The sequence below is a fragment of the Parambassis ranga genome, chromosome 3, assembly GCF_900634625.1.
Source record: "Parambassis ranga chromosome 3, fParRan2.1, whole genome shotgun sequence".
NCBI classification, from domain to species: Eukaryota; Metazoa; Chordata; class Actinopteri; family Ambassidae; genus Parambassis; species Parambassis ranga.
In genome coordinates, this window is record NC_041024.1 from 7917615 (window position 1) to 7942872 (window position 25258).

Consider the following 25258-nt stretch of genomic DNA (forward strand, 5'->3'; position numbering starts at 1 on the left):
CATACCTCTGTTATACAGGTAGTTTCCTTCTTACCTGGATGTCTCTGGCTTTTCTTCTCCTCCTTTTTCCCTCCTCCATTTCTCTTATTTCCAAAAACTGCTCTGAACATATCTGGGCTGTCTGGAAAGAGAAAAAGTTAAATGGTTATTTATGTTTTTTCCGCTGCTAGTTATTAATTCAAGCCACATGCTGTTAGTAATGAGACTATATGACAATCTAGTCAAATCAACATTAATTAATGGCTGCACAGCGACAGGGGAGGTCCGTAAAATCCTCAGGTTACCTGTTTTTAGGTCTTCTTTGTTGACTGCATGGCTTCACGTGAATCCACAGGAAGCTAATGGAGGAGCATTTTAACTCTCGGAGTCCAATTAAGAAGTGCGCCTGCACTTCTGAAGTGATGGAGGAGAAGAAGGCGGGCGCGCGCCTCGTGCACATGCGTGCTCGCTTCGTCTGCATTATATGTAATCCTCAATGGTTCATCTTCATTATGTTTTATTTCCCAATAGCTACCTACTAATAATTACATACTAATTAAAACTGGTGCACAACAGTCTCAGAAAAAAACAGCAATGAAACATTATGCTACCGAATCACAATAATATTTGTGCATAAAAATGTATTAAATTTAAGAAATAGATTTTTATTTTTATTTTTTATAGGGTAATTGGATTAAACGTTTATCTTCACTGTAATCATGTCAATCAAGTCTGTGAACACCAGGAGGCGATGGTGAAAGTTAAACCTTTGTCCACAAGGGGGCGAAATGGAGCAACAACAGTAACCTATATATACTGGAAGCTAACAGACGTCTGGTCCTTTCAGTCACTGTGCTCGTTGTGAGACAGAGGTGGACAGACAGTTATTTTTTTAGTTATTAAAAGTACAGAATGAGCATTTCAGTCATCTCATACAACATGATCTCTTGTAAGTATATTATTTTATTTGCTCTTTGAAGAGAGACAAAACAGTCAGTGGAGCTTGTAGCATTTCAGTGTAGCAGTGGTGGACACGTGTGAATTAGCTTGTACCAACGTGTATCACTGTCGCAAGTTTTGCGTACAAAAACGTGAGAGTGACATTAATAGACGCGTAAAATAACACAGGAAATCTGTAACGGAGTGAGGACACTTGTGTTTTCCAGCGCATAAGCCACTCGGGATACAAAAAGTTTAGCATGGCCCCGGATGCTATCTAGCTAGCTCATCGTAGTGCTAAGTTTAGCTAAGTAGCTAACGTCTACGGTTTCGTATGGCAAGTGGTGCAATATCCTAACAGTAAAACGTCAAATTTAATGTGGTTGATATTGCTTCGTTAGCTTGTCCAGCTGTGTCGTAGTAATGCTACTTAAGGATGCCTCTTTGTACATAAGAAGAATAAAGACGTAGTATTTCATGCGTAACTACTCTGTAAACTGGCAGACTTGGTAATAGTAACCAAAAGTAAAGTTACAAATTTGTTACAATATCAATGCGATTTTGCTGGATTACATATTGACTGATACTAAAACTGTTTTACTATTAAGACTACATAGTGGTTATAGATTGACTTTAAATCATGACGACTAACATTGTTTCTGTACTTTTTTTGAACCCTTAGTGGATCATATGCCAGTTGGTGAGCACCTGGATGAGTCAGCTGGAGGATGATGGCTGTATTGGATGTGAAGTATGATGTCCTAATGATGCTTTAACACCATGAGCTGTTATTTGAAGGCATGTGTGATCCTAGAGGGCTCCTCTACCAAGTCTCCAGGAACATGTATGTATAGATCTGTTCGTCTTCTGGTGTCACATGTGTAGATAAAGCTCTTTGTTCTCGTCACACGTTGCATCTTGACAGCCTGGGCTCTCTGTCGTGAGATATCCTGGGTTTCATGATTTCAGATGCAATATTAAATGTCCCCGCGCTTTCTGCCCACCATTTTTCCATGGTGCCTCGGATTGAATAGGGGAGGATAAATCCAAGATGTTGAAATATTAAAGTATTTGTATTTGTCATGGTTTTTGTTTTTTGCATTTTTCAGGTTTAAGCTTAGGGTGAGTGGAGCTGTGAGACGTTGCTGTGTCATCATGGCCAGAATGGATGAATGCAGGTGAGAATCCCATAATATATTATAATTCCATATATAGCTGGGGTGAACATGCATCCACTGATAGACCTGAGGCAAGTTTCATTGGCTTCTGGGTTTGCATAGAGATGCTAAACCGAACTTTCCTCGCGCTTTCTGACTGCTAAATTGTAATGGCAGCACGGATTGAATTGAGGAATACATTTGAGCAAACTCACAAGAGAATGTTTTCAATGAGTCGATGTATTGTTAATTTACACACTAAAGCAAATAGATCCCTGTACAATATGCTTGTGCATTCCAGGGAGATTAACATTAAAGTTAATATGTAATCATTGCTTATTGTGTCGCATCTTTTAAAGGTTTTATTACCTTGCAGATGAGGGCAAGGACGGAGTTTGAAGCAGTGGAACATATTCTCCCTCTACCTGATACAACTTTATTGTTTCAGTTTCCCATGTATGTGTTCTCCATTGAAGAGAAGACAGGAATTCTTGTCACCTTCTATACATGTAATGTGTCACACCACTTGTTTACTAAATAAAGCTATTCAGATCAAATATTTGTCAAATTCACTTTATTCAAACACATTTATTGCATAAAAAGATCAATGTAAAACAATCTAAAATGACAAAGATGGGCTGTCGTGGAAAACGCAACACAGGAAAACAGTAACTATCTTTTGTCTATGCAAGTATATCATTATGCAGACAACTCTCAAAACAAATGACTAGAGAAACATCTGCAGCAAAAGTAATTACCAGTGTACCAACAACCCTCTGAGGTAATTAAAAACCTTTTAATTTTGAATTGTACTAGTCAGTATTAAAATATTATCCTAGTTAATCTTTTACTTTATAAAACCTGTGGTAGAAAACACATCAAGACAAAGGAGGTGAGCATGAAACAGTAATTTGTTTCATACTGCCTCATTTTGTCCTCTGGGTAATGAGATGCTTCATAACCTCTACCAGTAAAACTCAACCTGTGGCTGTTATGATCTGGTGCATCCTCAGAGGACCTCAAAGTTCAGGTCTGACAGGGAATCCTGTGAAACGGCAAGGTGGTGTGCCGGCAGTGGGAGGTTGAAACGCTATTCGTCAGTCTTTTCCTCACCTTGGTAATGTCTGTACTCTGGTTTGAGCTCCCAGGTGTTCTTGTGTGTTCCCTTGACATTGTAGATGCCGATATCACGCAAGATCTCCTTTAGGTAAATCTGGGAGGGGGGGTGCACAAATAAAATGAAACATGTAAAAGACAAATGCTGATCCATGCCAAGGCCTTATTTTAGCCTTAATGATCTGGTTTTGCTTGTCTGTAACATGCAGTGTTAATCAAATCCTCCATGCTTGAGTAATTTTGTAATTCATGATAATACCTTAAATATTATCTATGTGTACATATTCCTTAATCTGTACAGTTTATATATACATACTGATTTTTAGCCCAGTTAGGGTGTATTATTATCCATCTATTCAAACGTACTGGGCCAGCAGTACTGTATAAAATCTGGCAGTATAAACATCATAACGGAGCCAGACTCCTCCTCCAGTCTTACCACAGGCTGTTTGGTGATGTCCACCAGATCTTTGATGTTGTAGTACTGGTGCTTCTCAAATGCAGAAAACAACATGTCCAACACCTGCTGTTTGTCGGCTCTGGCTCTTTTGCCCTCCTCCTTCTTCTTCCGCTCATATTCCCGCTGCAGAAAGAACAGGCCATGTTACTAAGCTATGACACTACACTTTGAACCAAGATGAAATAAGTGAATGATTTCTTACATTGTAATCATGGTTGGCCACAGGCTTGTAGTTGCTGGTGACGGCTTTTTCTAGCTGTTGTGACAGCCTGGCTGGTTTAGAGGACTCTTCAATTTGTAACCTGTAGTTGGGGAGAAAATATTGGTTCAGGTAATCAATGTGGCAATAATTCAGGTTTTTGTGCTGATGGGACATGATGATGTTGCACTATTTAATAAAAAAAAAAAAAAAAGTACTCACCGCTTCAGCCTCATATAGCTTTCACTACCAGCAGGTCTGCACTCAGCTCTCTGGACGACCACTCCCTCCAAGGCTATTTTATCTGGAAAAAGAGGAGAGTAAGAATAATAAGAATCATAGAAAGAAAAAAAAACATCCAAGATGTGCATATTTACTTCATACTGAAATACTGGGGAATCCATGGTTAACTGCGTGTGTGTAAGAGGGAAGGGATAGAAGCAGACCGTTAATAAATTACTATGAAACATTTCTTCTTTTTCCAGGTATGAAAATCCTGTTCAGTCCAGACACTTCTTTTTGTGTCTTTCATCACCCAGACACAGTGACAGCATTCTTTATAGTATATGTATTTATAATGCATTTCTTTCTTGCAGAAGTTTCACTTTTTGCATCACCACTTTTCCAAACCAGCCAAATAAAATGGAAGTCATGCTACATGGCATCTTTACGCACTATCTTCAAACAATTCATCACCCTGAGCTGGCAGCATTCGTGCTGAAAAACATTCTCCATCCAGTCCCACCACAAAGACCCAACCTTTATTCCAATCAAAACAAACGACGTACTGACAGCAGGAACATTCTGCTTCAGGAGAAAACTGAGATCTGTTGAAAAAAATGAGATCTGAAACTGTTGGTTCCGATACATGCGTTTTCCGAAGCATGTAAACAGCTTATTTTTGTGATGTGATGCCAAATTAATGACAATAATAAAAAGACGGCAAGTGTGTCTGATCCTCACTCTTGCAGTCGCTTGCTGGCGAGACGGAGGACTCACCTGGACCTGCCCCCGCCCCCGAACCTGAGCTGCTGCCATCAGATCTCTCTTCTGACTGGCCTACAGGAAGGGAGGGATGGTAAACATAAAAATACAGGGAATGGGAGACCAAAGAAGGGGGGGGAAATCGAACAATAAGAACCACACCCAGGGTTTAGTCGCACACAAACACGTTTAAAAAAAAAAAAAAATAAATCACACAGAGCGTCTCAGCGGCATCTCTGAAAAGTGCACACACGTGCATGTTTGCAAAGCAAGCACAGCTTCACAACAAGCCAGCACAGATTCGGTTCCACCACTAATACACATTCACAACAGGGCTGCACACATGATTGAACAGGAAAAAAACACTATGCAACTAAAGTATATACTGTCCCCTATCTTCATCTCTTCTCTTGGTCTACTGAATAATTGTTTAAAGAAGCTTAGCATGTATTGGTATTATTAACTGTGCAGCCCTACAGACACACACACACAATGATTTCCCAAACAAGCACAGCAGTATAAAATCACCATCACCCATTGCACAAAAATAAATAAATTATTCCATTTTGAGGACAGAAAAGGCTGTTTTAAGTTCTAACTACATAGAGATGCTCATGCACAAATCAAATCTATCTCCAAATACTCATTGACTCTCATTCCCAAATGAGGTCAATGAGCCTGACCCTGCAATGATTGGCAGTTGACCGAGAGGTTCAACCCACAACAAATGACTGACAGATGATCGAACACTGAACTGAAATTTACTTAAATGAAGAAAAAATGAAACACACACACTGAATGTGGACAAAGACTCTTCTGTTTCCACTGAGTGTTGACTTATCCACTACAGCACATGTATGTATGGTTAGGGCAGTGGACAACCTCACACTCTTGGAAAAGCTTGTTAAGAGATCACAATGCGCAGAGACAAGCAGGGCAGGCAACAGATAGACAGCAAGCTGTACAACAAGTAGCAGGATGGCCGTGCCCAGAACTTACCTCTAGGCCCAGTCAAACAGGAATTTTACATCACACAACAGTGCGTCATGTTGCAGCAAAGTCATTCAAGGCGGTTACTTTGCATCCGAAACTCACCTGATGAAGTCTCTGTGAAGACTGCCAATGTCTGACCTCCGACTGACTGCATGGTGAATGGGTGTTCACGAGGTGCGGCCACAGTCTTATTCTCAAGGCCTTGAATCACAGTCAGCTCTTCATTCAACGTGAAAGTTACCTGTGAAGAATGGTGTCAGACATGTTTTACGTTTCCACTATCCACCAATGTGGAACTGTTGATTAGAAGACATCTAAATAGAGCAAGATGATGGACACATCAGTGGTGCAATGTAGTGGGATGTACACTAATTTTGTGAAATATTACTTACTTCTGGTTTTCCTTGGTTTCCTTTCCTGAAAATAAAGAATAATAGGTAGTTGTAATATACAATATATTGACATATATTTAGGTAATAATCTAATTTAATACAATTCCTTCATGAGCCCAACCACAGCTAAAAACTAATATGTCACGTTCCTTGGTAAACACACACACACACTCGTAAACATACTTGCAAATTCGGATTTTTCCGACCTCGCCTCTGCCTGTCGCTTTTGCCCATTGCTGAGAGAGATATTTTGGCACCTACAAACAGAAACATGGTATGATATTGTTCTTGAAGTATGACAAAGGTAGTTTCATTCAGTAGTTCAGTAGCACATAGTAGTTCTGTATGGTTTGTATCGGTCGATATAACAGCTATTACTGTGTCCAGTCGACTCTGGTCGTTTCTAAAATGTTTTATAATAAGTACTTGTCATCGATGTAACAGAGATAGCCAGCAGTTACTGTGCTAAGCCAGCGTTAGCCACAACGCACAATCCCATCCTATTGTAGCGCATTCGCTAAGCTACAACACTGTTAGCGTTAGCTCTGTTAATTGATATTTGCGTGTATTACGTGCTAACATTATTAAATATTTATATACTGACCTTAACGAGCCACACACCCGTGTTTTGTTTGGCACCAGTTAAATCAACTTCTCCTTTGTCAGACATGTTTTTAAACTGATAAATTGATGCTAAATTCTCAATACTACCGCCTCACGCATGCGTAAAAGAAAGATGGAAGTACGGCGGATCGTAAGGTCCAAACTAACGAAAGCACGGTTCAGTCTTTTATACTGTCGGAGGAAAAACAAAGCGTTTAATTTTAAAACAATATTATATTCAAACAAATCTGTAAAAAACAGAAAACATGACATATGAAGAACAATATAGACACAGACACGTGTAGCATTTACAGCAATCTGCACTAAACTGTAATGCAATGAATCAACAACTCAATCACAGTTAAGTACAAAGCTTGTAAAACATTTTTTTTAAAGGAAATGACTATATGCTGCATAAAACAATCCAGCATTATATTCCAAACATTCACTTACTATCATTCATGTAGAGTTGAAAATACTAATTACATCATCTAAGGTTCCCTGAATAATTTTAGGACACTAAATAAGGACGAAGAGTTGCGATACCACAGATCTGGTTTGTACATGTAGAAAAAGTCTATTCTTCAAAGACAGCCTGGTATTGTGTAATCAACGTAGGAAAATATTTGCTTAGTTTTAATGTCTTTCCAGATCATCAGCCTTACAACAACAACTCCTGAAAACAAGCTCTATATACGGTAGTCCAGTTTACATTGTACAAAAAAAATTTTTGACTCTTTTTTTGTTTTACAGTTTGGCACTGTGCTACAGGAACATTCGGTCCTTGCTGTGGGAGAACCGCGTGTTCAGTTCCTGGGACTTCTTCAGTAGCCGCTGCTTCTGCGCCTCATCAAAGCGATTAACCTGCAGATCTTCATCTCGGTCAAATGGCCTCCTCTCCACTGGCTTGTCAGCTTTCTCCTTTGATTTCTCCTTCATCTTCTTTGTGTGCAAGCTCATCAGAGACTCAGCACGTTTGGACTCCTGGTAACAGGGAGTGTGTACATACATATAAGTTTAAAGTGAAAACCTGTAAAATGTACTAAACAGGAACAATAGGACCAAAAGAACACATACATTATACTTAGACACTTTCTCTGCCATGTCCACATCTTTCTGAGAAAGTTGTGGGCTGTCCTCTCTCTCCTTTTCACCTTTCTTCTTTCCCTCAAGGCGTTCCTATTCATAAAGAGCAGATCCATGACACACACGAACATGACATACAGGAAAAAAAATGTTTTATGACAGTTACCTACCCTGGCCTTCCGCTCTCTGTCTGCTGGTGTGTCTGTCCAAATGGAGCGATCCTTGTTTTCTGGACCTGACCTCTTCTTGAACGTTCTTGCCCCTAAGCCAATGTGCTGCAGTTCTGGGGGGAGTTCTGTCATCCACGTTTCTCTGGCTACTACCTCAGGAGCTTCCTGTTTAAAAAAAATACACACAGGAAATAAATCAACAGACAACAACTTTAACCTTGCATCCAGGATTTCTTTTAAATGTTGTTATTGAGAAATCTTGTCATAGACTTACATCTCTTGTCAACTTCTCTTTCATTGTTTGTGCTCTGCGCTCAAAGTCTCGAGCTACAGAGTCCTGAACAGGCCCTTTGGCTGGCATGGGTCCAATCACATCCTCATCCTCTCCCTCGCTGCTGGAGGGCTCAGCCTGGTAGCCTGGAGGCAGGGCAGGCCCTGGAAACCCCTCTTTATCTTCACCATCATCATCATCATCATCATCATCGTCATCTTCATATGCTGCTCTACGAAACCCAGGAGGCAAAGCTGGTCCCAGCACAGGTGGCCTAAAGGAACAGAGTAAAGATACAGAATCCATATCTTACATATCTTCAGCAGCTCAGCTTTTAATTTGCCAGAAAACATGATAGAATTCATCTGCTCACCTTTCAGGTGAGCTCTGTTGTTTTTTAAATCCCGGGGGTAGGGCTGGCCCAAAGAAACCATCATCATCATCTTCATCTTTGTTCACCCTGTTTGGAAAGCATACGTCAATGTTTTGTTCATTCAACATTAGTTTAGGTGCAGCTCAATAGTATTAAACCCACTGTGTAGGTCCTTCTCCAGCTGTGTGCCCTGTCTTGGCTCTTTTGACCGCTACCTCTTGTTCACTCTCATCCGAGGAGCTCGATGGTTCTCCTCTTTTCCAACCGGGAGGTAAAGCGGGCCCAGCGACTACACAAATTAAACAAAAAACAAGAAAGTCACGTTGTCGCCTGATAACAACATTGGAGCAACAATTAATCACAGCTTGGTGTAGACTATAATCTTTGCCAAAATGTGTTACATCCTTACTTTCTGTGTCATCTTCTTCGTAGTCGTCATGGCTCTCCTTTCTGAACATCGGGGGTAAAGCAGGTCCAACTAGTTTATCAGACGACATATTTGATACTGACTCAGCCACGCAACGATACAAATATTCTATTTAACGGACTAAACTACCTCACAAACCGAAAAAATCGCACAGAGCGATTCTGACCTTTCACACCGGAAGTAAACAGTGAGCCGTCAGTAAGTATCAAGCTAGCTAAAAGATAGCCACAGCAAGCAATCAATAAATAAAAATGAAAAAATAAAAAAAAATAAAAGCAACAGAAGCAACACATGTTATTTGTTTACCTACAATTATTTAAGACACAAGACCTCGTTTAACCTAAATAATTGTTGTTGTTTATTTTTATTATTATTTTGCTTATGATGTATTTTAGAACTCATTTTTCTTCGCAGAGAAAGATTTTATTTTGAAATCACAACCGGAAGTGGTTCCTGTACGACTTTCCTTCCTTGACATCGGGGTACTTGTGGTCATGTCGCAGGAGGCACTACGGCATTCAATCCATCTTTAAAAAATTTAAGGATAGGCTGTTATGACGACATATTTCACACTGACATGTTGACACGAAGTGTTGACATTTAAACGTTTTATAAAATGGGTAAAAAGGATAAAGGAGACAGGGGTAAGTTGACAAAGCTTTCTTTTAACGCACCTAGCTAGCCACTAAGCTAGCGAGCAGTGTCAGGTTGAAAAACAAAGATCTTTTCTATGTGTTTCTGACCACAGAGAAGTTCTGTACTTGTAGCTTTGCTGCTAATTATCACATGTTCTGGTAAAGAATTGTCCTTCTAGGAGAATGTATGTAGACACATTTTGTGCCTGTAATCTATACTTGAGTAGAATGTAAAGCCAGATGCAAGATAACAATAGTCTGTACCGTCCTAGACCTGTCAAGTGGGGTAAAACTGTAGTTTCAGCTGCCGACAGAATGCAGGTAGATTTTATCTTTGACGTATGTAAATTTTGGAGGTCTACTTTCTCCTGAATGTATCTGTATATTGATAAGATTATATATGATTACTGTTGGGCTATAGAGAAGAAGTCCAAAAGGCGATTCAATGAGGAAGAAGATGAAGAAGAAGAGGTGGTGGGCAACGACTCCCAGGAGGCCGTACCTGCTGCTGCAGGTAAACAAGTGGATGAGTCCAGTACGAAACTGGATGAGTATGGAGCCAAGGACTACCGTGTTCAGATGCTGCTAAAGAATGATCACTCTTCACGTCCTCTCTGGGTGGTAAGATTGGACTGGGCCTGTTCTGGTCGAATTTCCCACCACAATATGATTTAAGTCTTTTTTCATTTTTTCTTTCTTATTCAGGCTCCAGACGGTCACATCTTTCTTGAAGCCTTCTCACCGGTGTATAAATATGCCCAGGATTTCTTGGTGGCCATTGCAGAGCCAGTGTGCAGGCCTAACCATATACATGAATACAAGCTGACTGCCTATTCCTTATATGCAGCTGTCAGTGTGGGACTACAGACCTCTGATATTGTGGAGTACCTCCAGAAGCTTAGCAAGACTTCTGTACCTGATGGAATTGTACAGTTTATTAAGGTCTGACTGAAAAAAAATATGAGAATTTGTTTTTGATTTTTCCATCTACTCACATCATTTAATTCCCCTCTTTCTTATAGCTCTGTACAGTGAGCTATGGCAAAGTCAAGCTGGTGCTTAAACACAACAGGTAAAGTCAAAAACCGCTCTTCCTTTCATGCATTTTTAATCATCTCATCAGAGCTCTTCTTAAAATGTGCCTCCCAACCATCCTCAGGTATTTTGTTGAGAGTGCCTTCCCTGATGTCATCCAGCGCCTTCTACAAGATAATGTGATCCGTGAATGTCGACTTCGTACTGCGGATGGAGCAGACACAGAGCTTATTACTGAAGTCATCCACAGCAAATCAGCAGTATGTCAACTAAAGTGTTTTTTACTCACACGTAAATGTGTAAAGTAAATGTATTTTTTAACTAACCTTTCAATAATTGTAGTAAAACGTTCATCTAAATTAGTTTAGATGTCAGAAGATGTCAGTTTTTATTGTACAGAATGATGTGTATTCAGAGGTAGACTCTAGAACACTATTTGCAAAATTAATGTGATGTCAATTAGATTCTTGGCAACACTTAAAATCACACTGGAAAGAATACCTGTGTGATGTAACAGTGCATTGTAAGGTGCTGCTTGCATTAGATGGCCAACAGGTGTTTCTCTTCTTGACAGATCTCCAAGTCTGTCCTGGAAACAGAAGGTGCTTCCACCTCACAGCAGCCTAGCTCTGGACAAACCTCCACTCAACAGGTCCCTGAGGACATCTTTAGCTACTATGAGCAGATGGATAAAGAGGAAGAAGAGGAGGAGGAGACTCAGACTGTGTCCTTTGAAATTCGCCAGGTACTCACTGGATTGTTTTTTTTCCTCCTGTATCACTACTACATACAGCTTGACACTTTTTTATTGTTCTCGTATGTGGTGTAGGAGATGATTGAAGAGCTGCAAAAGCGTTGTATTCAGCTGGAGTACCCGCTTCTTGCCGAGTATGACTTTCGCAATGACACAGTAAACCCAGACATCAATATAGACCTGAAGCCCACTGCTGTGCTGAGGCCCTACCAGGAAAAGAGTTTGCGCAAAATGTTTGGAAATGGACGAGCTCGCTCTGGGGTCATCGTACTGCCCTGTGGTGAGATGAGGACAAAGGCTGAGAACAGAAAGCCTCAAAACCATTTATTCATGTACCTGTATCTGGAAATGACATAACACATATAAAATGTATTAATAACATAAGAGATAATTTTCCCCCTTGGGATCAATAAAGTATCTATCTCACTGTATCTATTCATAAAGTTATAGCATAACTAAGTCTATATAAGAAAGCAGCTTGTGTCTTTTGTCTTGACCTGTGTCTGTCTCAGTTTTATGACCTCATCTGTTTTTTGCAGGAGCGGGCAAATCTCTGGTGGGTGTGACGGCAGCGTGCACTGTGCGTAAACGCTGCCTTGTGTTGGGGAACTCCTCTGTGTCAGTGGAGCAGTGGAAGGCCCAGTTCAAGATGTGGTCTACTATCGATGACTCTCAGATCTGCCGTTTCACCTCCGATGCCAAGGACAAGCCTATCGGCTGCTCTGTGGCCATCAGTACCTATTCTATGCTGGGTCACACCACCAAGCGATCGTGGGAGGCAGAAAGGGTCATGGAGTGGATGCGGAGCCAGGAGTGGGGACTCATCATCCTGGATGAGGTGCACACAATCCCTGGTGAGTTCCTACATTCTTCCACAGCCTTCCCGGGTTAGAACAGTAATGCTGTAGAACAGACCTGGGCAAAATATAAGTGGTCCACCAGCTAGTCCAGTCTGCACAGAGCTATCCTGTCCCTCTCTCTGTCTTTTGCCTTTTGTCTGTCTCTCCCAGTGCTGCTGGCAAGTTTCCCTGGTGGTTGTTTTGCATTTCTGGCCTAAGTGTCAAACATTTGGGATTTGGTGCTTCGATTTTTGGTAGTTTTAACATAAAAGTTGTCTTCAGGAAAGTTATCTCAGCTTAACTGTGTATGCTCCGCATGTGGAAGGGTGCTTGAACAGACACAGGTTATAAGCAGAGAGGAGAGGACAGAAAAGTAAAGAGTGAATGCCAGCAAATGAGTCTTACAGTCTTGACAATAAACAAGAGTTTATAAAAAAGATATATACCTAAATCCTTTTTAGTATGAGTGGCCAATTTGCTCTATTTCCATTATTGGTCACCCATGCTTTAGAATCAACTAAAGATGTACCTACATCCTAACAATCACTATATGCTGTCTTTGTAGCAAAGATGTTTCGTCGTGTTCTGACCATTGTACAGGCCCACTGCAAACTGGGCCTCACTGCCACACTGGTCAGGGAAGATGACAAGATTGTGGACCTCAACTTCCTAATTGGGCCCAAACTTTATGAGGCCAACTGGATGGAATTGCAGAACAACGGCTACATTGCCAAAGTCCAGTGTGCAGAGGTGAGTCCAAATGAACATAAACACAGCTTTGACTTTTAAATGTAATATAAGTTAGATTTGTGTTGATCCATCTGCAGGAAAATGATCACTAAATAATTTGGACGCACATCTCACATGTATGACTGTATAAAAGTCAAACCTAGAGAGGGTGCGCAACTTGTTAAATAAGTGATCTCTTTGTGAGCAAATATATCACAAGGGGCATGACATTAAGGTTATGTAATATCACTTGATATCTGGCCAAGCTGGTTATCAAGCTTTAACATTTTAGAACTTTTTATAACGGTGTACCTTTAAAGAATCTGTTCAGGTATTTACTCATTATTATTATTAGTGATCTAATGTCTATAGATTCTCTCTGAACTGGATTATTACACTTACTAGTGCATGTGTTGTTTAGTCATTTATGTAACACAGGTGCATTTACATGTCAAAGCTCAGTGGTTAATACACATTGATGCACCTCATACAGCATATAAAACTATTATATGATATGATTGGTTGCTGCATTTCTAAGTGTGTTTTCATTAATGTCTGTGCTTCAGGTGTGGTGCCCGATGTCTCCAGAGTTTTACAGAGAATATGTGGCCATTAAGACCAAGAAGCGTATCCTGCTTTATACAATGAACCCCAACAAGTTCCGTGCTTGCCAGTTTCTCATTCGTTTTCATGAGCGGCGGAATGACAAGATCATTGTTTTTGCTGACAACGTGTTTGCCTTGAAGGAATATGCCATTCGCCTCAACAAGTATGTTTTTTTCAGTCCTTAGACTGAGTAAATTGTCTGTTCTGAGATAATTTGTTTATATTTTTTATTCTTTTTTTCCCTTTCTTTCTCAAGGCCTTACATTTATGGTCCAACCTCTCAGGGGGAAAGAATGCAGATTTTACAGAACTTCAAACACAACCCAAAGATCAATACCATTTTCATCTCCAAGGTAAACCAACTGAATGTTGTTTTACTGTATTGATCTCATTCTGTGACCTGTCCAGGGTGTACACCGCGTCTCACCCTTGGAGAGCTGGGATAGGTCCAGCCCCTCCGTGACCCTGCACTGCAGGACAAAGCGGGTTCAGATGATGGATGGATGGATGGATGGATGAATGGATGAATGGATCACATTCTGTTATGTACCTCTTTGAGCCAGTAGGGGGTGCATGTGTGTCTATAAACTTGGAGCTTATGAATGGTATCACTGCATTACTCTGGCTCTACACCCTCCTGTTTGATAAATTTTTTTTTTTAGATACTGTATTAATCCCAGGGGGAAATTCTTTACGGCTGCTGCCCCCCCACTGTTGTTGGTCTATGACCTGACTTGAGTCTGGTGACCATTGTAGATATTTGAAGAAATCACATCTGTTTTTTTCTTTTGATTCTGCCTGTGCACATTGTTCCTCTTTATTTATTTCATCATGTTTTCATGATGAAATAAAAAAGTAGAGCAGTTTTGTTGCCATTCAGAGAGTTATATTCATGCGTTCTTAACTATAAATGGCCTGTGAATTCTTCTACCAAACAGGTTGGGGATACCTCCTTTGACTTGCCTGAAGCCAATGTTCTGATCCAAATCTCCTCTCACGGTGGGTCACGCAGACAGGAGGCCCAGAGGCTTGGCAGAGTCTTAAGAGCCAAGAAAGGTTAGTCCGCATAATAATACGCTTTGTTTGCTTGTGTGCAAGTCTAACTCTTAGTACTACCCTGTCTGCCCATTTAGGAATGGTAGCTGAGGAGTACAATGCCTATTTCTACTCACTGGTGTCCCAGGACACACAGGAGATGGCTTACTCCACCAAGAGGCAGAGGTTCCTTGTAGACCAGGGATACAGCTTTAAGGTTTGTTCACCTATGAAGCATCTTTGAATCTTAGCACAATCACACATTATTAGTGTTTCCTCACCACTAATTTTAACAGTCCTGTATTATTGTGCATTCATTTAATACAACTTATGATCAATTACACAGAATGCTAGATTATACTGGACAGGAAGTAAAAGGATATAAGTTTGAATAAGATTTCCCTTCTTCTGTATCATACCTAGATGCCCCCAGCTTCACTTGATTTGGATCTGATTTTGTATCTCAGGCTGTGACATGCATGCATTTGATTCAGTCTGGTTTTAGCCTGATATCATGTATCTGAATGTGTTTGATTTGATCTGATCCAGTCTGGCTCTTAATAGGTTTAGTGTGACATCTTCTAAGACTGATCATCACTGAAATCTAAGGATCATTCTGGCTCTAGGCAAAGGGAGTTTTCTTTTGGGAGACAAAACAACACATAAACAAGAACGAGAATAACAGGTTTCAAGACATTGTTATTAACCATCAGAGATAGTTTTGAGAGGTTATGCTTGCTACACACATCTATAAAAATGTAACTTAAAAGAGAAGACAGTTCCTATCAGATGACCAAAGTTCCCTTCAAACAAAAAAGTCAAAGCTTAAATTGCTATGTTAAAAATATGTTCTTTTTATATTTTTGATTTTTTATGATCAAATTTCAAAAAATATATTGAAGTGTATTAATTAAAACTGTGCTTCAAACTGCTACAAACTGACAAGCTGCTTCATTTATTATTTACACTCTTCTTGTTCCATGTACTGTGCATTCACAGGTAATCACAAAGTTGGCAGGTATGGAGGAAGAGGACTTGATGTTCTCCAACAGAGATGAGCAGCAGCAGCTGCTTCAGAAGGTCCTGGCGGCTTCAGACCTGGATGCTGAGGAGGAAGTAGTAGCAGGGGAGGTCGGAACACGACCACAGGTGAGAACTTTTGCTAAGAGTAGATCCGGAAAAGACATAAACAGCATTAGCAAATGGCATATTTTATATTCTGTCTCCGCTTTCTCATCAGGTCTCAAGGCGAGCTGGCACCATGAGCTCCATGTCCGGTGCAGATGACACCATCTACATGGAATATCAGAGTCGGGGCAGCAAAGCCTCAGCAGCAAACAAGGGTGCGAATGTTCATCCACTGTTCAAGCGGTTCAGGAAGTAGACACCTAAAGACTCACTTTGTTTAGTTGGATTGAGCAGTGGGTATATACAGATTAGAGATGGCTTGTGTTAAGGGGCGGCCACAAAAGTCTGAGAGTGGGGGGCTGCTTTCAGTAGTGATATATTTGGACGTTTTTTTGAGTAAAAACATGTGTCTTACCTATTGTTAGTGTTATCTTAACTTAAACTGAGAAACATAAAACCAAGTTTCTACTGTTGGTCATCAGTACAGTTTTTTGTAAATTTGGATACAGTAGTTGTTAATCACTTCATGTTTTGTTTTTTAATGTGTTCAAAAATATATTTTGTAAAAGGAATTACTTGAAAACACAATGTACATATTAAAATGTATTGTTTGGCAGTTGATAGATATTCCCTGTTTACATCAGTAACCACAGGAATGTCTTCTAAAAACAAAACAAAAACTGACTTAAGATAATAATCCTTACTGGCTACACATGACATTCTCTCTCTTACTGTTTCATTGAAATAAACAGTGTACAGCATAATACACAAATTTACTAGACTGAAAGGAGGGAAAACACCTTTTATTTAAGCTTGGCATGAGTAAAAGCTGAGGGGGTGCACTTCCTTTGCTTCTTGATGACTTGAAGATTTTCCAAAAAGAACATCTTGCGCCTGGTGCCGTGTGCAAGATGCAAAAAGTGTGGGAAAATGCCCACCTCTGTCCAAGCACCCTTTGGCACAGGGGCACAGTTCCCTTTGAATGGCATTCTCTGTGCCCTGGTCGGATTAAACAGTGTTTTGTGTCCCGTGGAGGCTTGAGGCTTATTGCCTTAGAGTGAAATGAGGTAGATTTGAGCTTAGAGTCCATGGACCAGACGAGATGTCGGTACCACTCAAAGTGGCAAAGGTTGCTCCTGAAAAGATACATGTCATTTTGATATGATAACCCTTCTGAAGCCACAGCTAAATTAGTGTTCTCAGCTGTTAAAGTTACCTTCCCCTGTTGAAAAAAATGCCCCATTGATGTGTTTTGAAAATAGAGCTTTAGAAGATGCACCATCACCTTAGGTGCAACAACATTTATGCATATTTTGTGATTTGAGGAAGTAAGCCAACATCTGCAATCATAAGTTCAAAAAAGATCCAGGGTGTAAATATCCACTTCAAAAACACCTAAATTTATCAGACTCTTCTGGGCTTCAGTCCACCTACACTACTAACAATTCTTTTCAGTGATTATCTTTTCAAGACATGCTGAATCTGACCAAGGAGTAGACAAGGAGATTACCTACACGTGCGTATGCCTCATGAAAGCATTGTTAGGGGAGCAGGACGCGTTCAGAGACACAGGGATTGTAGGAAAATTGAGAGTTTTAGAGTGCTGGGAGAAACAAAAAGTTTTATTTTTGTTTAATCTTTTTTATCCATGTACCAGTTACAGTCACAGTAAATCAGACTCGTTAAATGTTTTGTGTTACAAACACAGAGACTGATCTTCTGTGTGCGCTCCACTGTTTGTTTGTTGTTTTGCAGTGTGCGCATACATACACGTTTTACTGTGCCCATTAAACAACCAAGCAGTTTTAGGGGGAAACGCCCAACTCCCGGCTAATGAGTTATACCTCCCTTTTCTTTGAAGCGGTCATCTAATCCTCTTTCACGGAACCAACGATATAAAAGCCTTCCATAATAAAATCCAATCTCATCATTTCACAGGAAGGTTCGTTTACACGTGCCGGGGACATGCATATGCAGATGTGAACTCTGCATTCAGAATTCGCAGAAGAGTCAATCACATATCGCTCTTCCTCAGGAAAACGCCGAGAAGTTGCCTGACAATGGCAATGCTCAGTCATTTAACGGCAACATGCTGGAGGAATTTTCAAGGCGGCCGGCTAAACACTCAGCTGTTTTACGGTTTACGCGCCTTGCACAAGTCTGGAGCCAGCGACGCTGCAGGAATCTCCGCGACTGAAGAAGGGGCCATATCAGACAGATTGATCACACAGGGGGATGTCGGCGACAAAACCAGAGTCAAAACTCTGAAGGAGATGCCGGGACCCAGCACCATGTCCAACTTGATCGAGTTCTTCTGGAAAGATGGGTTTAGTAGAATCCATGAAATCCAGGTAATATTGTCCTCACATGTTTTGTGTTGTTATGGTCCATTGTTGTTAACCACATAAAAATCCCTTATTTGTATTTCCCTCGATGGCAATGAACCCACGTACTCCCAACATCAGCCAAATTCGCCACCTATGCACAAAATTCCACAGACACATTGCGTAAAAGCGCACCAGGAGTTCGGCCGCTGGTCAGCTGTTGCTAGGCACGATCGAGTTTTGTAACAGTTTGAGTTTATCACACACTTTTTTCAAGTTTTTTTTGTCAATAGACTATAAGAATTGATACCAATAACAATGATAAATTGGAAATCTTGTTACAAAACACTTGGTGAAAAAAGTGCAAATTTGTTGTCAATTGTTGTGCGCGCTCAGACAGCAGCGGTCAGTCTTTTGTACTTGAGCAGTCAGTAGAGAAATAAAAATAATAATGAAAAAAAACTATTATTTGCCTCGCCTGGATTTTTTGTTTTGTAAAAACAAGGCTGCACATGGAAAAGATGACATACTTTCAGTTCCAGTTTTCCTAGAATTCTCTGTGTCTCTGAACGTGCCCTGCTCACCTATCTGCCCCCCCTCCCCTCACTGCTTTCATGCTGTATACCCATGCACGTGAAGGTAATCTCGTTGGAGAAACACTTTGGTCAAGGAGAAAAATCATATACAGCATGCAACCTGATAAGCTGGGTCTTCAAGGAAGAGAGTGGGATGTACTTTCCCCGTATAATGTCCCTCATTCAGGGGCGTGTCCAGACCTTTTTCACTCAAATGTAACTCACTGTACAGTGTTATCACAGGCTATTATCACAAAAATTGCACCAAGTGAACATTTTTTTTGACCAGAGCACACACAGTAGTCCTGACTTTCTCCTGATCGCTTGTCTCATTGTGTTGTTTTGCACGTGTATACAGTGAATAGTCATTGGAGGGAGAGCTCTTACTGTCAATACAAAATCTTTAATCCAACCTAAGGATTTTGGGCTATGTCAACAATCCAGACTAAAAGCTGCATGCTGCAGGTGATGGAGGACAGTGCAGCCGGACTGATGGGGTTCAGAGTCTGAGGATAAGGATAAAGAGTGAAAGTGTTGCGTTGCACACTTATAATGCTCCTCAGTCATGATGCCAGTACAGTGTTAGCATCACTTGAATGAGTGAACAATAGCTATTGGCGTGAAGTACGAACATGTGGCTGCAGTCAGTAGATTTCTACAATGTAAAATGAAGAACCTCTGTTTTATGTATATATTCAAACATTGTTTTTTGTGTATTTGGACAATATTTTGCTAAATTCAAATATAAACAGTGGCATCATCCAGCTGAAATTAATGAGGCCATGTCTAATTTAATTGTTGTCTCTATTGCCTTATAGATTGAGCACAGTAAGAAGTATGGTAAAATCTTCAAGTCTCGATTTGGGCCCCAGCTGGTGGTTTCGATTGCAGACCGCGATCTGGTGGCTCAGGTGCTAAGGGCCGAGGGTGTAGCCCCTCAGAGAGGCAACATGGAGTCGTGGAAGGAGTACAGAGACATGAGAGGCCGTTCCACTGGCCTGATCTCAGCGTAAGTCCCTTTTAACATCTGATCTATGAATTTTGACTGTGTGTGTAAATGTATGCAGCTCATTCAGTCAGTACGTACTCCACTATGAAACAGAACTCTGCTTTGACTGTTTTCTCTTCACACTTGACGCAAAAGGTTTTACTTTGCCACCTGTATCCTTTTATCCAGTGAGGGTGAAGACTGGCTGAAGATGCGGAGTGTACTCAGACAGCTCATCATGCGGCCCCGTGATGTAGCAGTCTTCTCTGATGATGTAAACAGCGTGGTAGATGACCTGATCAAGAGAGTCTATTTTTTGCGCAGCCAGCAGTCAGATGGACTGACTGTCTCCAACATAAATGACCTCTACTTCAAATATGCCATGGAAGGTTGGTAAAGAGGGTAGTGCAGGTGTAGCGTACAGTAGGGGTGTTACAGTGGCATTGCAGCTCTACTGAAAAGAGCACCGATACTCTGCTCTCCCGTGGTGTTTTACAGGTGTGGCGGCTATTTTGTATGAGTGCCGACTTGGATGTTTGGAGACTAACATACCCCAGAAAACCCAGGACTACATCAGTGCACTAAACCTCATGTTCAGCTCCTTCAAGACGACCATGTATGCCGGGGCGATCCCAAAATGGCTTCGACCACTCATCCCTAAACCGTGGGAGGAGTTCTGTGACTCCTGGGATGGCCTATTCAAATTCAGTAAGTGGTGTGAAGTTAACAGTAGTTAAAGAAAAACTTCTTCTTCAAGAAGAAGACTTTTTGAAGAAGAGGAGGAAGAGATTTCATGTCTCATTGTCATTTTTGTGAAGTGATGATGAAGAGTTTTCATGAATAATCACAAGTAAAAATGTAAATTCCCTGTTTCAATCCATTTTTTTTCATTCATCTCACCTTCTCTGTCCTCGTCTAATCCCAGGCATCATTCACGTTGATAAAAGATTCACAGAGTTAAAGGGCCAGCTTCAGCGGGGAGAGGAGGTGAAGGGCATGCTCACACACATGCTAATTCACAAGGAGATGACCCTTGAGGAGATCTACGCTAACGTGACTGAGATGCTGCTGGCTGGGGTCGACACGGTGTGTGTTCATACAGAAGTGTTGAACAATAGGTGTTTACACATGTGTGTGTCTGCGTCTGAGTGTATGTGTGTGTGTCTAAGTCAGTGTTGGGTTTCTGTCACCACATCTGAGCCTGTGTAGCTGTGCCAGCGTCAGGTCAGAGCAGTCAATCAGGTGGTTAAACAGTATCCCACTGACAAACTTGTTCCCACTCAGATATAGTTTCTTGTCATTTGTCTCCGTTAGATCTACACAGGGGGCCCTTTGTCTTTTTCCCTCTGCCAGACATCTGTGTGTTCACATCTGCCCACAGTAAAACTATGCACTTTTAGATAGTTAAGGTTGTGAGTTTGATGTCAGTGGCAAACCATTTTTTGGCACATGGGTTCTCTCAGTCTAAGTTTATGTGTAAACACAAATCTGATTTTCAAACTGCAGGCTAGTTCCTGTCTAACACCGTTTAGGCTACTGCCAGATTAATGAGAATTATGGGGGGTAAAGTATTTTGTGTGAGGCTTGGGGCCACAGGATAAAAGGGTGAGTGTGTTTTTGGTGGATTTTTGAAATCGGCCACGTCATGGTGGTGGTGGTGGTGGTGGGGGGACTTAGCTGAGCCCTTACCTGACCCCAGTGGTGGATTTGCCTTTACTGGGCACACACAAGAGGTGTCAAAACACATTAGCCACAGCCAGAGTTATAGCACTGGGCAGAGTCTGGGCAGAGGTGAGGTGAGGAGAAGGTTGAGCAGCAGGGGAGGGCAGTGTTAGGAGCGGGGAACTGGCATAATGAAGAGAGCTGGGTGTGTGATGGTGGTTAGAAAAGGAAGAGAAGATGGATGGAAAAGGAGGGAGGAGATCTAAGCCAATAGTGCAGTGAACTTTTAAACATGGACTGCTTGACAGAAAACTCTTAGGAATGTGGCGAGGCGTTCATTTAATCAAGGCACATATGAATAAGAAAGTGGTTTAGGAACTATTGTGTGATTGGTCGGAATTTCGGAGTGGGCATGGTCAATGTGGTGAAGCTGGAAACCTTCTTCAGGTGAGCAGAAATCCCGATTCCTCACTGCTATTTCTGCCGTTGATCAGCATCTTTAAAACCTGTGTATGTGTGTGCGCTGCTGCAATGTTAGAGCTGTGAGGAGTTCTCCACACACGTTTCTCCAGCCGAAATGAACTTTGTTCCCGTTTGCGCCACCTCAGGAGTAGGAACCGATTTCTCTGTTCACGTGGAGTATGTAACAAGCTTAAGATGGGGATAAAGGGCTGAGAGTGCAGCTGGTGGTGTGAGTGCCTGCTCAGCATGTGGAATTTGCCCCCCTTTCTCCTCAGAGCCCCTCACTGTTTCTCAACACATGTGCAGCAACATTATAGAAACTCCTATATCAGCTTGTGCTGTCTGTTTAACTTGAAGAAAAGGAGCACAGAAAATCTCATAAAAACCTTTTTTCCTGTACCAGACATCCTTCACCCTGTCCTGGGCCACCTACCTGTTAGCAAAAAACCCTGACATACAGGAGCAAATCTATGCAGAAGTGACCCAGACGCTGGGCCCTGGAACAGTGGCTACAGCCGATGATGTCCCTAATCTGCCTCTCATCAGAGGGCTAGTCAAAGAGACTCTCAGGTACACAAACAAAGACCGCAAAAGTTTCACAGAGGAAATCAGTGCCTTGGTTTCATCACTCTTTGTCTGTGATGGCTTTCTTGTTTCATGCTTAGATAATCAATTAAAAAGCTGAATGTCTGTTGAATAGCAGTCTTTGTGTTTCACTCTGGGATCAGGCTTTTTCCAGTTCTCCCAGGCAACGGGCGGGTTACCCAAGATGACTTGGTGCTCGGCGGATATTTCATCCCCAAAGGGGTAAGAAAACAGAGACACTTCCAGCGTGTGCTTGTGCTGAGTTTGCCAAAAACATTACACTAGAACCAGATGTTGATAGAACATGATACTGCATTACAGTATCAGGCTTCCTCTCTGTCCGTCCCTCATAGATGGTTGCATGAACAAACACCCAGATGTTTTCATTGCACAACTGGCATTTTTTCCCTCTTTTGTTTTCTCTTATTGTTAGACTCAGCTGGCCCTGTGTCACTACTCCACATCTTTTGATGAAGAAAACTTCCCTAATTCTTCGGAATTCAGACCAGATCGCTGGATACGGAAAGACACCACAGACCGCGTCGACAACTTTGGCTCCATCCCCTTTGGCTACGGCATCAGAAGCTGCATTGGCCGGAGAATAGCAGAGCTGGAGATGTACCTAGCTCTGACAAGGGTAAAAGCACATCTCAGACTGTTACGGTCTAAATTATAACAAAACAAGTTTCTGCTTTTCCCAAATCACACGACTCCACCAATCCGTGCAGATATTCGAATTTTCTAACTACACTGCATTTTTCTTCCTTGTGCAGCTCATTCAGAAGTTCCACATCAGCCCATCTCCTCTCACCACTGACGTCAAGGCCAAAACCCACGGCCTGCTCTGCCCTGGTGCTCCCATCAATCTGCAGTTCATCGAAAGGCAAACCTAAACGCAGACTCCTCTCCTTAATGCCCACTTAGATATGGTGCGTACAAAGATTTAGGTAGCCTCACATTGGTGCAACGGTTATCTAGTGTGATTATGCTTTGGGACTGTAATACTTCAAATTACTGAAATATTATTAAATGAATATTTTGAATCAGTGACCTCAGTTCTCATTAATCAAACGAATGCACACAACAACATATTGGTCTAAAGGACAATATATTAACTACAGAATAAAATTATATTAGGTTGAATGCAGAGTGAATATGATCTCATATATACACAAAGAGGAAATGACAATTAGGAAAATAAAAGAATGAATGAAATGAATGGTGTTGGAGTGATGATGAGAGAGAGAATGCAGTTAAGTTTCTATAAAGCAAATAAACTAATCCTGTGGAATGGTGTTTGAATGTAATTCAAAGAGCTATTTTGACAGTTTGTTTATGTTATTTTGATTATTATCGATTAAAATTGTTTTACAAGGACAGGATTTGTCTGTTGTTTGTTTGCCTACAAGTGATTAAGTAAACCTGCCATAAAATGATTCATGAATGGATTTATGAGTGGATAGTACAACTAGTCCCCACAGTAATAGAATTTCGACATCACCCCTTATCAGTGGAGCAGAGGTTTTCAGTATCAGATGATGCTTGTAAAGGAGTCAAAAAGAAAATGCATAAAACAGGGTTTTGTGGAAGAGCCAGGCACATGCTTAAAATAGGCCCTAAGAGAGGTGTCCAGGAATGTGAAGTGACCCCCTTCGGAATACACCAGGAAGCACTGGTCTTGTCAGTCTTTGTCTGTTTGTACGACATGGCTCTGAGGAGGAAGAGTCAGAACTCTGGAGTCTTTGTCGCCCTTGTTGGTTCTTTCTGAGGTGATGAAAACAAATCAATGATAGCTAGATGTCCAGATTTCCACAGCACTAAGTGTATTCTTAGCAGATTGGTCTTTCAATTCTCAAATTTCAAAGTCATCACCAATGTAAATCTTATTGTCAGTTAGAGGGTGGTCTCTTCCTGAGTGTATCCAACCATCTTTCAGTCAGTACGCTGTGTGCGGGATAAGTTGTTTTTGACACTGATGTTCCAAAAATAGATTGTTTAAACCACAATTCTTCTTTGGGTGAGGTTCCCATTTATTGTTGACAGTGATGAAGAAGAATATTTGATGAGACCATACTGCACTAAACAAACAAACAGGCCAGCCTCCTCGCTCCCATGCCTGTCTGATTTCCTCATGCTGCCATCTAGTGATGAATAAAAAGATTGATATGCCTACTTAATGGCTCCTACACAGAGGATTGCTCATTTTTAACACTGTGGAGCATCTCAAAACAATTTGTCTCTGGAAGAAATTAAAAATACAGGCTACAGATTTTATTGGATTACATTACATTACATAACTTCAATCCTTGTACTGTATCAATTTAACTGAAGAAAAAGAAAACGAGAACATTTTAACCTTATAAGGTTTAAAAAAACAAACAAAACAACATTTTAACCTTATAAGGTTATATGTTATATATATATATATAAAACAATTTTAATATATTTGTATATATGGGAATTTCTCCAGCATATTCGTTACATTGAGTTTTTTGAGAGGGAAATTATATGTTAACAGCTAATGGGAAGAGGAAAGTAGCTAATTACCCTAGATTATCAAAACAATTTATAGAAAAAGTCCTGTTAGTTTGAATAAATATGCAATGATAAAATAGTCCTGTAAATAAACTTCGTCTAGATTCCCATGTAAACAACAAATGCACAGCAGTGCTGTTAACCATTTGTTGTTAATGCGGGATCCCCTGTTACTTGCAACCGTGTGCAGAGTTCTCGCGATGTTTCCCAACGAGAA

General features: G+C 41.0%; 5 protein-coding genes, 1 long non-coding RNA gene and 1 other non-coding gene across 9 annotated transcripts in view; 4 read left to right on the plus strand and 3 right to left on the minus strand.

The window, feature by feature from the left end:
* The window catches only part of LOC114432938 (protein TANC1-like), a 32241-nt gene extending 32131 nt beyond the window's left edge, over positions 1-110 (minus strand). The window contains exon 1 of the mRNA XM_028401065.1: positions 35-110. Coding sequence (XP_028256866.1) covers positions 35-110 — 76 coding nt within the window. The remainder of the gene's footprint in view (positions 1-34) is intronic.
* A 682-nt stretch (positions 111-792) lies between these two features.
* On the plus strand, positions 793-2632 carry LOC114432939 (uncharacterized). Its single transcript, XR_003670331.1, has 4 exons — positions 793-928; positions 1601-1762; positions 2028-2096; positions 2452-2632. It is a non-coding gene; the product is annotated as an uncharacterized LOC114432939 (long non-coding RNA).
* Positions 2145-2278, plus strand: LOC114434012 (small nucleolar RNA SNORA31). The gene has a single exon (XR_003670449.1). It is a non-coding gene; the product is annotated as a small nucleolar RNA SNORA31 (small nucleolar RNA).
* On the minus strand, positions 2633-6955 carry gtf2f2a (general transcription factor IIF, polypeptide 2a). Of its 3 annotated transcripts, none has more exons than XM_028401063.1 (9): positions 6824-6955; positions 6403-6476; positions 6220-6244; positions 5930-6068; positions 4850-4909; positions 4073-4154; positions 3854-3953; positions 3631-3774; positions 2633-3288 (listed from the first exon to the last, which is right to left on the minus strand). In XM_028401063.1, exons 1-9 carry the CDS (start codon positions 6887-6889, stop codon positions 3166-3168), a joined length of 813 nt encoding a protein of 270 aa, XP_028256864.1. In that variant the 5' UTR covers positions 6890-6955; the 3' UTR covers positions 2633-3165. The 3 variants fall into 3 exon arrangements, with proteins under 3 accessions (XP_028256864.1, XP_028256862.1, XP_028256865.1); XM_028401061.1 differs by having other exon boundaries at positions 4814-4909; XM_028401064.1 differs by lacking the exon at positions 4850-4909.
* A 604-nt stretch (positions 6956-7559) lies between these two features.
* On the minus strand, positions 7560-9342 carry gpalpp1 (GPALPP motifs containing 1). Its single transcript, XM_028402033.1, has 7 exons — positions 9132-9342; positions 8885-9011; positions 8723-8809; positions 8353-8623; positions 8079-8243; positions 7900-8001; positions 7560-7806 (listed from the first exon to the last, which is right to left on the minus strand). The coding sequence occupies exons 1-7, from the start codon at positions 9217-9219 to the stop codon at positions 7588-7590; spliced, it is 1059 nt and encodes a 352-aa protein (XP_028257834.1). The 5' UTR covers positions 9220-9342; the 3' UTR covers positions 7560-7587.
* Positions 9343-9765: 423 nt separating this feature from the next.
* ercc3 (excision repair cross-complementation group 3) lies at positions 9766-16535 on the plus strand. The gene is made up of 15 exons (XM_028402816.1): positions 9766-9793; positions 10206-10405; positions 10490-10726; positions 10807-10856; positions 10944-11079; positions 11394-11564; positions 11649-11853; positions 12113-12427; positions 12978-13162; positions 13708-13910; positions 14004-14100; positions 14686-14803; positions 14881-14999; positions 15782-15931; positions 16023-16535. Exons 1-15 carry the CDS (start codon positions 9766-9768, stop codon positions 16164-16166), a joined length of 2358 nt encoding a protein of 785 aa, XP_028258617.1. The 3' UTR covers positions 16167-16535.
* A 1215-nt stretch (positions 16536-17750) lies between these two features.
* On the plus strand, positions 17751-23883 carry cyp27c1 (cytochrome P450, family 27, subfamily C, polypeptide 1). The gene is made up of 9 exons (XM_028401824.1): positions 17751-18261; positions 19628-19818; positions 19987-20186; positions 20296-20505; positions 20723-20883; positions 22325-22491; positions 22650-22728; positions 22940-23143; positions 23280-23883. The coding sequence occupies exons 1-9, from the start codon at positions 17971-17973 to the stop codon at positions 23397-23399; spliced, it is 1623 nt and encodes a 540-aa protein (XP_028257625.1). The 5' UTR covers positions 17751-17970; the 3' UTR covers positions 23400-23883.
* The last annotated feature ends 1375 nt before the right edge of the window (positions 23884-25258 follow it).